Source organism: Rosa chinensis, chromosome 2 (genome assembly GCF_002994745.2).
Source record: "Rosa chinensis cultivar Old Blush chromosome 2, RchiOBHm-V2, whole genome shotgun sequence".
Classification (NCBI taxonomy): Eukaryota; Viridiplantae; Streptophyta; class Magnoliopsida; order Rosales; family Rosaceae; genus Rosa; species Rosa chinensis.
The window spans coordinates 20,859,742-20,874,492 of NC_037089.1; the positions used below are offsets into that span (position 1 = coordinate 20,859,742).

General features: G+C 39.3%; 1 protein-coding gene and 1 pseudogene across 1 annotated transcript; one reads left to right on the forward strand and one right to left on the reverse strand.

Annotated features, from left to right (window-relative positions):
- Nucleotides 1-713: 713 nt before the first annotated feature.
- On the forward strand, nt 714-4,748 carry LOC112183882 (annotated as a pseudogene).
- A 186-nt stretch (nt 4,749-4,934) lies between these two features.
- On the reverse strand, nt 4,935-9,624 carry LOC112186692 (LRR receptor-like serine/threonine-protein kinase HSL2). Its single transcript, XM_024325194.2, has 2 exons — nt 6,696-9,624; nt 4,935-5,586 (listed from the first exon to the last, which is right to left on the reverse strand). The coding sequence occupies exons 1-2, from the start codon at nt 9,280-9,282 to the stop codon at nt 5,210-5,212; spliced, it is 2,964 nt and encodes a 987-aa protein (XP_024180962.1). The 5' UTR covers nt 9,283-9,624; the 3' UTR covers nt 4,935-5,209.
- Between the last annotated feature and the right edge of the window lie 5,127 nt (nt 9,625-14,751).

The following is a 14,751-nucleotide window of genomic DNA, read 5'->3' on the forward strand; positions in this document are numbered from 1 at the left end:
CCAGACCAGACCCAGCACCATTCAAATCCAGTTTCAGCCGTGCTCGTATTGGACGGACATGACTAACTCTCGGTGACAATCCAATCCAGCCAATCAGTGCAACCTCTTCTCTGCCCAGACAAGATCCATCACGAAAAGCCAAAATCGGAGAACTCGAAGACGTCGACGGCAAGAATGCTAGCCACGCCCAAATAAGAGACACGGTATGAACCGTACGCCGAGATCGGTGCCGGAAAGGTACTCCATCGATGATGGAGAAAGGTACATAGAGGCCAGGAGCGGCGCTCTCCCAACCCTAGCGGAGCGCTAGGTATTTTCATATTTGAGTGTATTGAGGCAATCTCGGAGAATCTTAGTAGATATCCAATCAACATACGATTATGTTTCCATGTACAACTCTATCTCTATGCTTGTAATCCTCTATATAAACCTCTATTATCAATGAAAGTACGACTCAATTCTCTCCCAATTTTAGTTTTCCTAAAACAAAATCAATTGAAATTTTATTATTGATCAATATAGATATCTACAGTCATGTTCACCTACTAATTTATCGGTAATTACTAGTTTTCATAAATAAGATCTTAATACTAATTTTAAAGGGTAAGGCTCTGTCTTTTTTTTATTTATTTTTTATTTTTTATATTGATGGATGTAGATTTCCTACCTTCTTCTTGACTATGTAAGTTTAACTACTTTGATCTTTTCTTAACATGGCTGATGTTTTCCGTCACCCCCAGGGTTTCTACTATTTTGGTAAACTTAATGATTCACTGTCCTACGCCCTTGGAGCTGGATCCTTATTTGATGTGTAGAGGATTCTGATTACATTCATACTCTTCTTGGTAAGAACGTTCTCATGTTATTACAGTAATACAAAGGACACTGTATGATCACTCTTAGGCATTACCTGTGACTGAGGATTTGCCTTTTTGTCATTACTAATAACATAATTTCTGATATGGTATTGTGAGAAGTGTACTAGTTATATGGAAATTGAGAGAGCATAACCTGATGACTGTAGACATGTATTGTTCTTTGCTCCTCTCTTCTGCTAATTAAATAAGATATAGATGAGTATACCAGTCTTAAGTCTAAGGCAGCAGAATCAAATGCTGAAGCAGCAAATGTGGATCCTAGATTGGAGGCAATTGTGGAGAGAATGCTGAATAAGTATGCAAGCTTAAATGCTTTCAAAAAACAATATTTCTTTCTTCAGCTTGATTACCATATTTCCCTTTCAGGTGTATCATAGATGGCAAATACCAACAAGCTATGGAAAAGGCAATTGAATGTCAAAGACTGGATAAAATTGAGGAAGTAATCATAACTAGTGATTGTGTTCGAGGAACTATTGTATCAATGTCTCTCATCGGTATGTTAATCTCAGAGAATACAGATATGAGGTAAGACTTTGCTCATTTGCTCATATGATACGATAGCATTCATGTTTTTGATACAATGGCATGTATGTTTTTGACACATGAGACAGGGTACCTTCTTCTTTGATCATATTGTTGCTTGAATTGTTTAAATGACATTTATGCTGTCCAATGACTCCAATCGAGGATATTGTTACACACTTCAGTGATACAGTAATAAACACAAATACTCTTTAGCTGCTGATATGTATTATTTTTTGTTACGTTCTTGCTTTAGAGCAATGAGGTATAGATAGCTTTGTTATGCCTCTACAGTTACACATTGTAGTTTATTCGTCTTTCACAGATATTTTCAAGAAAATCGTAACATAAAGGTTTTATTAATCAAAAGAGGAGGAGCATTTAGAGTGCTGCTGTTTTGATATGGTCTTCTGGGGTTCCAGTTGAGTTTGTCTAATGTGAAAGAAAAAGCTTGTTTGTAATACTTGTCACATAATTGTTATACGTGGAGGCAGAAGACAAGACTGTGAATAATTAGGTAGACACGTTGAGCATATGCTTTGATATAATTTTGGCTGTTCTTGGTTGATATTTTATTGTTATGTTTATTAAAGATTTTAGAGTACTTTGTTCCAACAACCTATGTGGTGCCTAATCATTTCTGATTGCTCCATGATTGTATTGTTAATCAAAATTGTCTGAGGCGTTCTGGTTTATGGGTGCACATATATGCCGGATCTCAAAGATTATGATTCTTAAATTGGAGAGTTCTGTTATAAATTTTAGAGGTGTTATCTCTTTATTTATTGTTGTATCTTTTTTATTGATTGCTTGATGTAATAGAGTTAAATCTTGATGTTAAAGTAAGAAGGTAATATAATTAATGGTTAATTACAGTTTATCCCCCTGGAGTTTATGGGTGTCATCATTTCCCTCCCTCTACTTTTAATTTTGACTTTTTACTCCCTAAACTTTCCAATTTCAATCAGCCGTGTCCGATTTCTCCTATTCCGTCCAATTAAGTCTGACCCTTGAGGGCTAAATTGGTCATTTCAACATAAAAAAATAATTAAAAAATAAAAATAAAATAAATTTTTTTTCTTCTGTTTTTTAGTTTATTTTTTTTTAAGAGAGTTTTTTTTTTTTTTTTTTTTTGGTCTTCAACCTATACACCACAAGTTATAATAGTTTTATAAAAACAAAAAAAATACTCTAGGTGGTTGAAAGCCGCTCGTTGGTCTACGATATTTGTGATATATCTCCGATAAAGTGAAGAATTTAGGATATATCCCCAATAAAGTGAAGAAATATCTGTAAAAAATAATTTTACACTTTATCTGTAAATAAATATCTGTAAAAAATGATTTTATACAAATATTTCTTCACTTTATTGGGGATATATCCTAAAATTCTTCAATTTATTGGAGATATATCACAAATATGTAGACCAAAAATGATTTTACACATATATTTCTTCACTTTATTGGGGATATACAGATATTTATTTACAGATAAAGTGTAAAATTATTTTTTACAAATATTTCTTCACTTTATTGGGGATATATCCTAATATTCTTCACTTTATCGGAAATATATCACAAATATCATAGACCAGCGAGCGGCTTTCAACCACCTAAAGTATTTTTTTTGTTTTTATAAACTTATTATAACTTGTGGTGTATAGGTTGAAGACCAAAAAAAAAAAAAAACAAAAAAAATACTCTTTAAAAAAAAAAAAAAACAGGAAAAAAAAACTAAATTTTTTTTTTTATTATTATTATTTTTTTATGTTGAAATGACCATTTTAACCCTCAAGGGTCAGACTTAACGTCCAATTTGGACGGAATAGGAGAAATTGGACACAACTGATTGAAATTGGAAAGTTCAGTAGAGGGGGTGGAAATGATGACACCCCCAAACCTCAAGGGGGGTAAACTATAATTAACCCTATAATTAATTTAGAACTAAAGTTAATACTTTCAGACAATTTTATTTGAAAGTACTGTGCTTTGTTCATGTAACTGCCTTTTTTTGTCTCCTTTCCTTTGTAATACTTCCAAATACATCATGCTTATTGATGTTTCTCTCAATTGAATGCTTGTTGCTATTATGGTTCAGTGAAGCATGTCATGCACTGTGCACTATATACTTTACAGGGGATTGGCATTGGGACTGCCCTGACTATATATGGAAGACAAGAGGAAGCAGACACGCTTTTAGAACGTACAGATGATGAGAGATCAAGACTCTATACTGCGTTATGGTGGTATGTATATACATTGGCATTGGCCTACAGTGGGACAGCAAACAACAAAGCCATTCGGCAGCTGCTGCATTTTGCTGTGTCAGATGTGATTTGATGATGTTAGGATAACTGCTGTTCTATCCCTTGGTTTTGTATTGTAATCTGAGCAGGTCAGTATTTTCTGGTGTTGTTTCCCAAAGAAAGTCGGTGTTTTTGCTGCCTTTTAATTTTTATTTTGGTCTAATGATTTCCTTGTATCTTTAAGTTGCGCTGCTGAACTGCAGTCGCTTGGAATTGTCTCCTTGTTATCTGAATCCTACAACTATATGGTGCTGCTCTTGCAGTAGGAATTTGTGCCGGTACTGGCTTGAGTGAGTTCATATCTTAATTAGTGCCTCTGACTTCAGATGTTGTTGTTTTGTGCGCTAAGGTGCCCTCATTGCAATGGCTATGGTCATGGTCCAGATTAGTGATTCTCGTGTTTTAGGTACTGTGTCACTGGATTTTGTAACATTTCCCAACTCCTCCGGAATTCTTGATGCTGGTGGAAGGAATGTGACAATAAGACTGCTCTATAAGACAAAACATGATAAGGTCACTGCACTGGTTGGCCTTGCTGTTTTCAGCCAATTTTGGTAGTCGTATTCCCTCGTATATTTCTTAAGCTTGGCATTCTCACCAACACTTTGATAGCACTGAACTATGACCTTGAAGTTCCCAAGTTTGAGTTCCTGTCACATGCAAAACCATCTCTGTTTAGAGTATCCTAAACTGCCATAGTCGGCTGCCATTGCACTGGCTGTGAAACTCTCCACTGCAGTTTTGTCAACATCAGCAAAGGCCACCAAAGCTCGGGACTAGAAAGATGCAGACAAGGCAAATGCTGAAAAGTCATTTGGGCAAGATTTCTTCTGCTAGTGCAAATACTGGAAAAGGAAAATCGTCTATTGAGAAGGATGAGGACTCAATGCAGGTAACCAAGATTGGCATAATATTCCAGCTTTTTCTGTCCCAACTCCATTCTCTTCATGTAAGAAACAGATTTTGAAAGTGCAATAGCTTGTTTTTAACAGTTGCATAACGATTTCACAGACTTCTTTGATATAACTAGTCACAGGTAGAAGAGAAAGAACTATTCTACAGCAGGTAGATCAGCAACTGGTTAGCCAGGATCTGCATCAGCCATGGCAGTTGATGAAGAACCTCAACCTCTACTTAATGAAAGTAGAATACGCGGAATGGTGAGCAAAGATGAATTGAGGTAGAAAAAAACAACAATTGGATCCGAATCAACCAAGAAAAAGGAGTAGAGGAAGTGAATGAGAAACTAAGTCGCATATTTTAGTTCAGTTTACTATCCTTGATTCATAAACAAACACTTGTGCGCTTGCCTTCAAATAACAGTGAGAAATAAACGACATTATTAAGTAAAACTTACGTACTTTGTTCTTACTTTATAACTAAGAAAAGCCCCAATAACCTAAGCCAGGTGATTAAATTTTGCACCACAAAGCTACTCGTAGTAAAAAAAACTAGCAAAAATGACTGGCGTAGAGTTCCCACAGAGGTTTAATTTGGTTCATCATTTTTGACTAGCTGGTTTCTGATCTTTCAGCAATTCGACCACTCTTCTCATGGATGGCCTGTTAATTGGAAACGCAGAGGTGCAAAGAAGAGCCACATTCAAAACATTCTCAATCTCTTCAAAATCCATTGTAGTTGGGTTCATTCTTGGGTCAACAATCTGGCTAAGATCAATCCCACAACCTTCTGCATTTTCACCGTCCCCATCACAAGAGGAAGTAGAAGACAACGCAGCCTCAGTAACCCACTTCACTATGTCCTTGTTCTCCCCAAAGGATAAGTCATTCGGCCTCTTACCGGTGATCAGTTCCAGTAACACCACACCGAAGCTGTAGACGTCGCTCTTCTCAGTAACTTTTAGTGTGTATGCATATTCTGCAATAGATTACAGAAGTATGAGTTACTTGGTCTATATGCAATACCACAGATCACATAATCACTTTTTCCCCATGATGAGAAATCAAACTAGTAAGTTGGAGGGAATCTTGTGCTACATATTTGAAGGTTTATCATCCACACATACATATGATCAACAACTTAATTATGATAAATGTAATGTATTAAGATATATGTATAAAAAAACGATCGAACATACGTCAACTAACAATTATTTCACAATGCATTCAGAAAACAATCAATTATCAATATCAATATTTAAAAACAGTAACTATTCATGACAGCAAAGTAGGGACAATGTCATGATCCTACTGAGAGAAAACATTACACCCTAATAAATCTAGGGAGAATTCCATAAATTGTCACTCAACTATGACTCATTCAACACTTTGGTCACTGAAGTTTCAAATATATCACTTTGGTCACTCAATTATTACACTGTCAATTACTTAAGTCACCCAAAAAATATTTTTTATAATTTGTTTTTAATGAAAAAAATTAACAAAGTGACTTAAGTGATTGACAGTATAATAGTTGAGTAACCAAAGTAATATATTTGAAACTTGAGTTACCAAAGTATCGAATGAGTCATAATTGAGTGATCATTTGTGAAATTTTTTCATGAATGTGCTTAAAAACAGTCACTATTCACGACAGCAAAGTAGAAACAATGGCATGATCCTATTGGGAGAAAGCATTACACCCTAATAATAATAAATCCAAGTGGAGAAATTATCCAATCATGGACGCCAACTAGTACTACATAATCAACAGAAACGGTTGAATTGACTATGAGGTAGGTCACCCACCATGACAGTACGACAGTGAAAGATGTCGGAAGAGAGCATTTGTTGCTTCTAAAGATGTAGCCACATGTATCAACAGTATATTGGACACAAATTGACATCCATAATGCATACAAGTCCACAAATAAGACCAGACACTAATCAAGACATGAGATTGAGCCAAGTCCTTCATGTGTTTCTAAGTTTTTTGAATGTTAATCACAAAGTGTCCACATAATCTATTGCTAGTCATAACAAGACAAAAAAACGATTTAAAGGTTAGGATTCAAAAACTGAATGTACCTGGCGCAATATAGCCGTAGGATCCAGCTATCTGTGACATGGCACCATGTCCGGATGCCACGTCACGCTCCAACGTCTTGGCGAGCCCGAAATCGGCCACACGCGGTGTCCACTCCTCGTCGAGCAATATGTTGTTACTCTTCACATCCCGGTGCACGATGGCCGGAACACAGTCGTGATGAAGATAGGCCAGCCCGTGGGCCGAGCCCAAAGCAACGTTGAACCTCGCGGCCCAGTCCACCAAAGGCCCAAGCTTCTCTCCATGCAAAGCATCACCCAAGCTCCCATTCACCATGTACTCATAGGCCAATATCCTACAATCCTCCCCACTGCAACAGAACACCAATTTTACAATATTGCCATGCCGGATCCGACCCAGCGTCTCCACCTCGGATCTAAAGACCAACTCACTTTCCGGCTTCCTGCTACTTCCACCCCATAGCTTCTTAACCGCCAAAACTTGGCCCGACTTCAACTTCACTCTGTAAACATGACCCGACCCGCCCGTTGCAATCAGATTCTCATTGGTTAACGAGGGAAACACATCGTCTTCATTGAACCCGACCCGTTGAAAAGAGGTCACACTGTAAAGCCGTTTGGCTTTACCGCCAAAAACTTGTGCTCTAATTTTCAGATACCAAAGAACAGATCCAACCAGCAGTGCAACGCAAATGGAGAGAATAACAGCCAATAAAAGAGTAGGGGATTTGGTTCTCTGACATGGATGAACCTGCTTTAAATTCGAACTGCATAGACCCGGGTTGCCCAGTAGACCCGGTGCGAAGAGCTCGTAGTCCAGCCCAGTTGGTATCTCACCGTACAGTTTGTTGTCTGAGAGATTGAACTGGCCGAGCTTGAGCTTGGTCAAATCCACCGGAATCTCACCGGTGAGTGAGTTATCAGAGAGGTCCAAGTAATTCAGCACCGGTAAGTCACCCAGCTCTGGAGGAATTGGACCTGAGAATCGGTTTTTGGATAGGTTCAACTCGGTTAACTGGGTCCATGAACTCAAATGTCTTGGAATCTCACCGGTGAACAAATTCTGCTGCATCCTAAGCTTCTGAAGATTCTTCAGCTCTGTCATACAAGACGGAACTTCACCGGAAAACTGATTGTCGCTCACGTCCAGCTCTACCAGCGCGGACAACTTGCAAATCTGCGGTGGAAGCTGGCCGGAGAAGACGTTGCCAGAGATCGTAAGGGCTTCGAGACCATTAGCAAAGGAAATAGAAGACGAAACCGGTCCGCTGAGTCTGTTGTTATGCATTCGAAGATGTATAAGCAGAGGCAGACCCCAAAACTTGTCCGACACTTGACCGGAGAGTTCATTCTGTTCAATTCGAACATAGTTCAGGGATTGACACTCGCTTAGTGTATCCGGTAAATTTCCAGAGAATTGGTTCCAGAATATAACCAGACTGCTGAGATTTTTACCGTAGCAGAGATGCTGAGGCAGCTCGCCGGTGAATTTATTGGTTGAGACATCTAAATCTTGCAGAGCTGAATTTCGGCCTAGATTTTCCGGGAGTGAACCGGAAAAGCTGTTATTGAAGAGATGCAACTGAACCAGATCAGGACTGTTGGCTACGATATCCGGAACAGAGCCCTCTAAAAGGTTATCGGCCAGTCGCAGAGAAATGAAACGAATTCCGGCTATTCTTTCAGAGAATTTGCCTGTGAATCCGTTCTGTGACAAATCCAAGTTCTGCAGAGACGTCAAGTTTGCAATACTGTCCGGCAATTCGCCGTACAATCGGTTCAAATAGAGCTCTATTTGTTGTGCACTTCTCAACCTTCCAATGCTCTCTGGAATTGTCCCGGATAACGAATTCTGGGACAAGTCCAGGTTTCTGAGCGAGACCAGGTTTCCGATGGAGTCCGGAATATTGCCTGTTAGATTGATGTTGAAGATAACCAGCTCCTGGAGATTGGTTAAGTTTCCGATTTCTGGAGGGAGCAAACTAGGCTTCATTGTTGGATTGTAAGCAATATCCAAACGAGTCAACTCACTCAGGTTGGTCAAGAACTTTGGAAACGGACCGGTGAGCAAGTTCCCGGCAAGCTTCAGCACTCTCAGTTGCGGAAACCGCCCGAAACTCGCCGGGATATCTCCAGTAAAGTTGTTCATTTTGAGATTCAAGACTCGTAAACCAGTAAACTCGGGTGGAAATTCCGGCAATTCTCCGACGATGTCGTTCTCCTCGAGCTCCAAAGCTTGAAGGTGTGAGCAGAGAGACAGGAGCTTAGTGGAGAGTGTACCGTTGATGGAGTTGAAGTTCAAAGTGAGGTTCTGAAGGGTCCGAATCCGGCACAACTCAGCTGGAAATCCGCCGTAAACACCAAACCTGGACATGTCTATTGAAACAATGGAGAAATTTTTCTGCTCACAAGTGATTCCTGACCAATTGCATGGACTCTGATTGCTGCCAGAAACCCAGTCGTTGAGGTTTCCATCGGGGTCGTCGAGTTGGGTTTTTACCCGGAGCAGGATCTGAGTGTCTCCGGCCGAAAAGGCCATAACGTAGGAGAAGTAAAATGATAGAGTACAGAGAATCAGCAGCGGTTTTGGAGCTAAAAGCGTCATCATTTTCTAGTAACAGAGACACAAAAGGTGTGATCAGAGAGAGTGAAGGGACATTTTTGAAGGGTTTAAGATGACCAAATAAGTAGGAGGAAAACAAGAACGAGGGTTGTCTGTTGATGGAGGCTGAGGAAGTTTCAATTTTCAAAAAGGCTCACATGGAAGGTGCTTAAATGGCTTTTCTTTGGTTTTGGGATTTAGTTGCAGATCAGAAACAGAAGGGTTTTACTAATAGTTATGGAGCAAAATTATTGCTTTGGTTAGCAAAAAGAAACGTGATTCGATTTGGATTTTTTCGAGGAGAGTAGACCTGGTGGGACTTACAAGTGTTTAAAGAAGAAGAAGGCCAGCACTGATAAGGTTTTGAAAAATAGTATAAAGAGAAAATAATTGATAACGTTGATGGGTGATGTTGTATTGTTATAGTAAAGAAAGAATCTGTGGGGCCAATGCATTTTTTTTTTCCACAAGATGGTGAAATTGATCTTTTTGAATTTGGAGGGAGAATGGAAGGGACATGTTCTAAATTTTAGTGGCGTGGGAATAGGAATCAACGGCAAGAGCCTTTACTCTTTTTTCCTGGATCGGTAAGCAATGAATGTGATGTTTGAGGAAGTTTTTGGGACTCGGTCAGATTCATTGCTTGGATTTGAGGCAATTGGAAGAGACTGGGATTGGAAGGTTGCATGCACCTTGGAATGGGAAAGAGGTGGCACAATTTAAGCCAGGAGTAAGAATGGCAAAAGTTTGATTGGGGTCAATTTGAGAACAATAGCCACTTTTTTCCTCAATTCTTTTTCTGTCTTTCGTTTTCTTCTTTTCCTTCCTTGAATAGAAAAGATCAAATGTATAGGTAATGACCGAAAATAATATTATGTCTTAATTTTTTTTGAGTTGTATGACCTTCTGATTACCGATGCATGTAACTTTTTATGTGGTGGCACTGAGAACCCTCTTTCCACAGTATCAGAAAATGATAGACAACGTTGTTGTACAGTGACTTCGTCACATCCAGCCGGGACAATGTGCATTCACAGTTGAGTTACTAGTTTAGGGTCCCCCTTCTTTCACACCAATTATGTGATTATATTTAGTTTTTAGGACTACTTATAATGTTGTGATGCTCTCTAATTTTTATCTAGTACAATTTATTAATTTTTGTTTCAGAATCATCATTTTATTTTACCCGGACTGTTGCCCGTTAAAATCATAATATAATTAGATTTAGGGGTCAGAAACCGAGCTCAATATGAGGGTATTGAAGTTAGTGTGTCACAAGCTTGTCGGTTAATTTCTAGTAATTTTGCAGCCTTAAGTTGGTTGTCTTCGGGTTGCATGTTCAATAATGTGCAGGAGTTTTGTGTCGTTAAAAGAGAATGGGTGCCATATGCAAACCACGTCGGGCGCCTCGAATTATTGAAGTAAACTGGTTAACCCCCCCCCTTTTGGTAGGGTCAAAGTTCATACTAACGGTGCATGGAAAGTGGACTCCAACCAGGCTGGCTATGGTGGTGTTTATAGAGACTACAAAGGCTTTGTTATAGGTGCTTTCTCTTCTACTCTTGATATCCCTAGTTCTGTGGCTGCAGAGGTCAAGGCGGTCATTAAGGCTATCGAACTTGTTTGGGTTAGAGATTGGAAGTATGTATGGTTAGAGGTGGATTCTTCCCTTATACTTATTTTTTTACGTTTTCCTCATCTGGTGCCTTGGAGGCTTCCTGTGCGGTGGAGCAATTGCTTGCATCGTATCTCTCAAATGCATTTCAAATCTAGCCATATCTTTCGTGAAGGCAATCAAGCTGCTGATGCCCTTGCCAACTATGGTGCTTCATCAGATGGCTTTACTTGGTGGGATTCAACTCTAGATTTTATGATGAGTCATTGTAATAGGGACCGTTTAGGTCTTCCTAATTTTTGATTTCGTTAATTTGTATTCTTTAGATAGGAGGTTAGCGGCGTTTCTTATGCCTACCCTATCTCCTTTCTCTTTGTAACCTTATTTTCTTTAATAAATTTCACTCGCTTGGTAGAGTTTTTTTTAAAAAAAAAAGAAAAAAGATTTAGAGGTTCTAGGATTAAACACTCATAATTTAAAACCAAAAAGGATCCTTCATTTGTATAGCACCTTATTACACCCCAACTCACATTATTATAAGCAACATTTGTATAGCACTTTATCACACCCCAACTCACATTATTATTATTATTATTATTGTTATTATTATTATTGTTCTTATTATTGTTATTATTATTGTTGTTATTCTTATTGTTATTATTATTGTTATTATTATTGTTGTTATTCTTATTGTTATTCTTATTATTATTCTTATTATTATTATTTTTTTTTTTTTTGTTGTTGTTGTTGTTGTTATTTTTGAATTAAAGTTATGACTCGTATTATTTTTTTTAAAGAAATGAAGATTTCATTAACTCATGCCAAGATGGTCATTACATATCATTTTGCTGTTTTCGACTAAACATATCAAGAAGTTGTAGTAAGAGAACTAATGTGATACATAGAAACAGACCACCTATATTCGAACTAACCGCTCACTTATTAAAAGCGAGACTATAAAGTATAAACTATGGAAAATAGCAAGACATAGTAAATAGGCCCCTACAACACCTATCTATATTTTTTCCTCGCCCTTCAAGCTAGGGCTAGGAGGTTTTGTGGGGCACAATTGCTTCCCGATCCATAGAGAGATTGGGCCTAACAGCAGAGTGAAGCGAGCCCCACAATTATCCAAACTTTTGAAGACCCGAATGGACTCGAATGCTTCTATTAACGAGCCCAAGCCTATTACTATCTTCCTTCATCTATCTTTTTTGGCCCACAGCATTGAGCCCATTTCCAAGAGCCATAAGCATAAGCCCAATAGTTTGACCTAGCCCAATTAGGTCCAAACCCAATATCCCACAGGCAACAGCATGCCTGCCATAGTTTCCTACCTCGTTGTCATAGGGAAGTATCCCACCAGTGGCACGACCCCTTGGACCACAGCCACGACCATACCAGCCACTTGGGGCCACCACCAGGCAACCATCATGTGAACCATCAAGAACTGGGCTCGGAACACCCAGATCGAGCAAGTTATCTTTTTCAACTCTGGTCGAATCCCGCCGTACATCATTCCTGCCAGCAACTTCAGTCTTATTCTGCTACCCGTCTGCGCCTTATATGATGGCACCAACGTCGTTGAAGTCACAAGGAGATCACATTACCTCTACCACCATATCCCTGGACCCCGCCATCATGTCGAGACTTCTGGAAATCGGGCTGCCTCCAATCAGGCCACCACCCATTAGACCACCACCACGATTTCAGGTCACTATTGAGCAGAAAATTGGGCTTCCAAGAGGGCAGTGCCACAATTGACAAATAAGGAGGATTATGACTATCTCCTGCAAAGGCATCAGATGGGAGGAAGAGGACTGGACCTATAGGTTTTGGATTTGGAAGGCAGTTGGAACCGCCGTATCTGTCGCCGACATCAGTAAATGGCGTTAGGGTCTAGAACCAATGTTGCTAGAGAGAATAAGGTCATTTCTTATGAAGAGGGAGAACCCTAATAAGGTATGACTTGTATAGAAAAGAAGCATACTAAAGAGGGAAAATCGTCCGTACGGTACCTGACGTTTGGTCCATTCTAAACTTCAGTACCTCACGTTCAGAAAATATCAGAACAGTACCTGACATTTTGACCCCGACCGAAGATGGGTACCTGGGACCGTTAGCTCCGTTACGGAGCGTTTCTAAATTCAAATTTTGAAGGGTAGTCTGGTCTATTCACCTAAACTAAACCCCTAACCCCTAACCCTATCCTGTTACCCTAGTCTGGTCCATTTCCCTATTTTTTAATCTAATTCATACTCTCTCTCTCTCTCTCTCTCTCGCGTCCCCATTAAAACCCAGAAACACCATGGTTTCCATCTTTACCACGATGCTTGATATTTACCTACACATAATAACAAGTCTGAATCATCACCCAAAATTGCTATACATTCTAATCATATTCAAATACAAATACCCATAACTGATCAAAAAGAAAGAAAAAAAATTATTCAATCTTGATTGGTTTAGCTAGCATCAAATCAATAAAATTTCCGGTTCAAATGTAGACATAGGATAATTTCATCGAAAAGAAAATTCTTGCATCATCAACATGCACCCAGAATCCTTACCGCCAATGAAAGACAACAGCTTGAAGAATGAACTGGGTGTTGTCGAGGTTGGGAGGTTTATGGGTTTGTGAGAGAGAGAGAGAGAGAGAGAGAGAGAGAGAGAGAGAGAGAGAGAGACAACAGCTTGAAGAATGAACTAGGTGTTGTCAAGGTTGGGAGGTTTATGGGTTTGAGAGAGATAGAGAGAGAGAGACAGAGAGACAGAGAGTACGCAATTCCTCCCTGAACATCATCCATTTTCACATCCCCACTACCATCCTCTTCCTCATCATTGTCATTCAAATTAATCTCCACTTTCGACTCTTGCTTCACTGAAACCAAATCCTCCAGAAAACCAAATCCACATATCCTCAATCTCCAATTCTCCATTTCCTGACTCTCTTCTCCACTAGAAAAGCTTCAATTTTCTTCTTCACACTCCCCACCTCTTCAGCATGCTTCTCATGAATTAGGTACCTCTTGGAGTTCGGATTTGAGTGTGGAAATGCCTAAACCTTTGCGGTGAGCTTCGGGCTCCTTGATCGTGATCTCGTATGTCTTCATTAGGCCATGTTGTTCTTGAATCTCCGCCAGCATTAGGGTCAATTGCGGCGAGAGATCGAGCTCTTTCTTCAAGAAGCTGCATTTGAGCTCTAAAATGGCTTTCAGCTCGTCCACGTTTGGCATTGGGCTTGAGCTTGCAAATGCCATTGTTGGAAGCGATTTTGGTAGCGACTCGGAGGCTGATGACCTTATGGATAGTCCTGACCAGCTTGCTCCGCTGGATCGGAGCTTCTGATCAGTCTTAAATAGTTTACAAGAAGAAGAAAAGGAAGGGTACCCATTTGAGAATTCCGAGCAAGAACTCTGATTCTGAGAAGACCCATTTCCGGTGACCAGTTTCAGAGCCGGTGGAGTGAAGAAAGCTACAGAGGCCATTGAGAACCAGTTTTGGAGCTTACTCTAAGTGAAGAGAGATGATGATCACTATGAAAGCAAAAGGCAAAAATTTCAGTGAAAAAAAAAATTGCTTTTGCTTTATTTATTATTATATGAAGAAAACTAAGAAAAACAGAAAAATAAAGGGTAAATTGGTCATTTAATGATCAAAACATGCTATCTGTCAGTTTTTGTAACGGAGCTAACGGCTCCAGGTACCGATCTTTGGTCGGGGTCAAAACGTCAGGTACCGTTCTGATATTTTCTCAATGTGAGGTACTGAAGTTTAGAATGGGTCAAACGTCAGATACCGTACGGACGATTTTCCCTAATAAAGAAAAGTTGCAGTCCGAATCGGATTTGAAATACAAA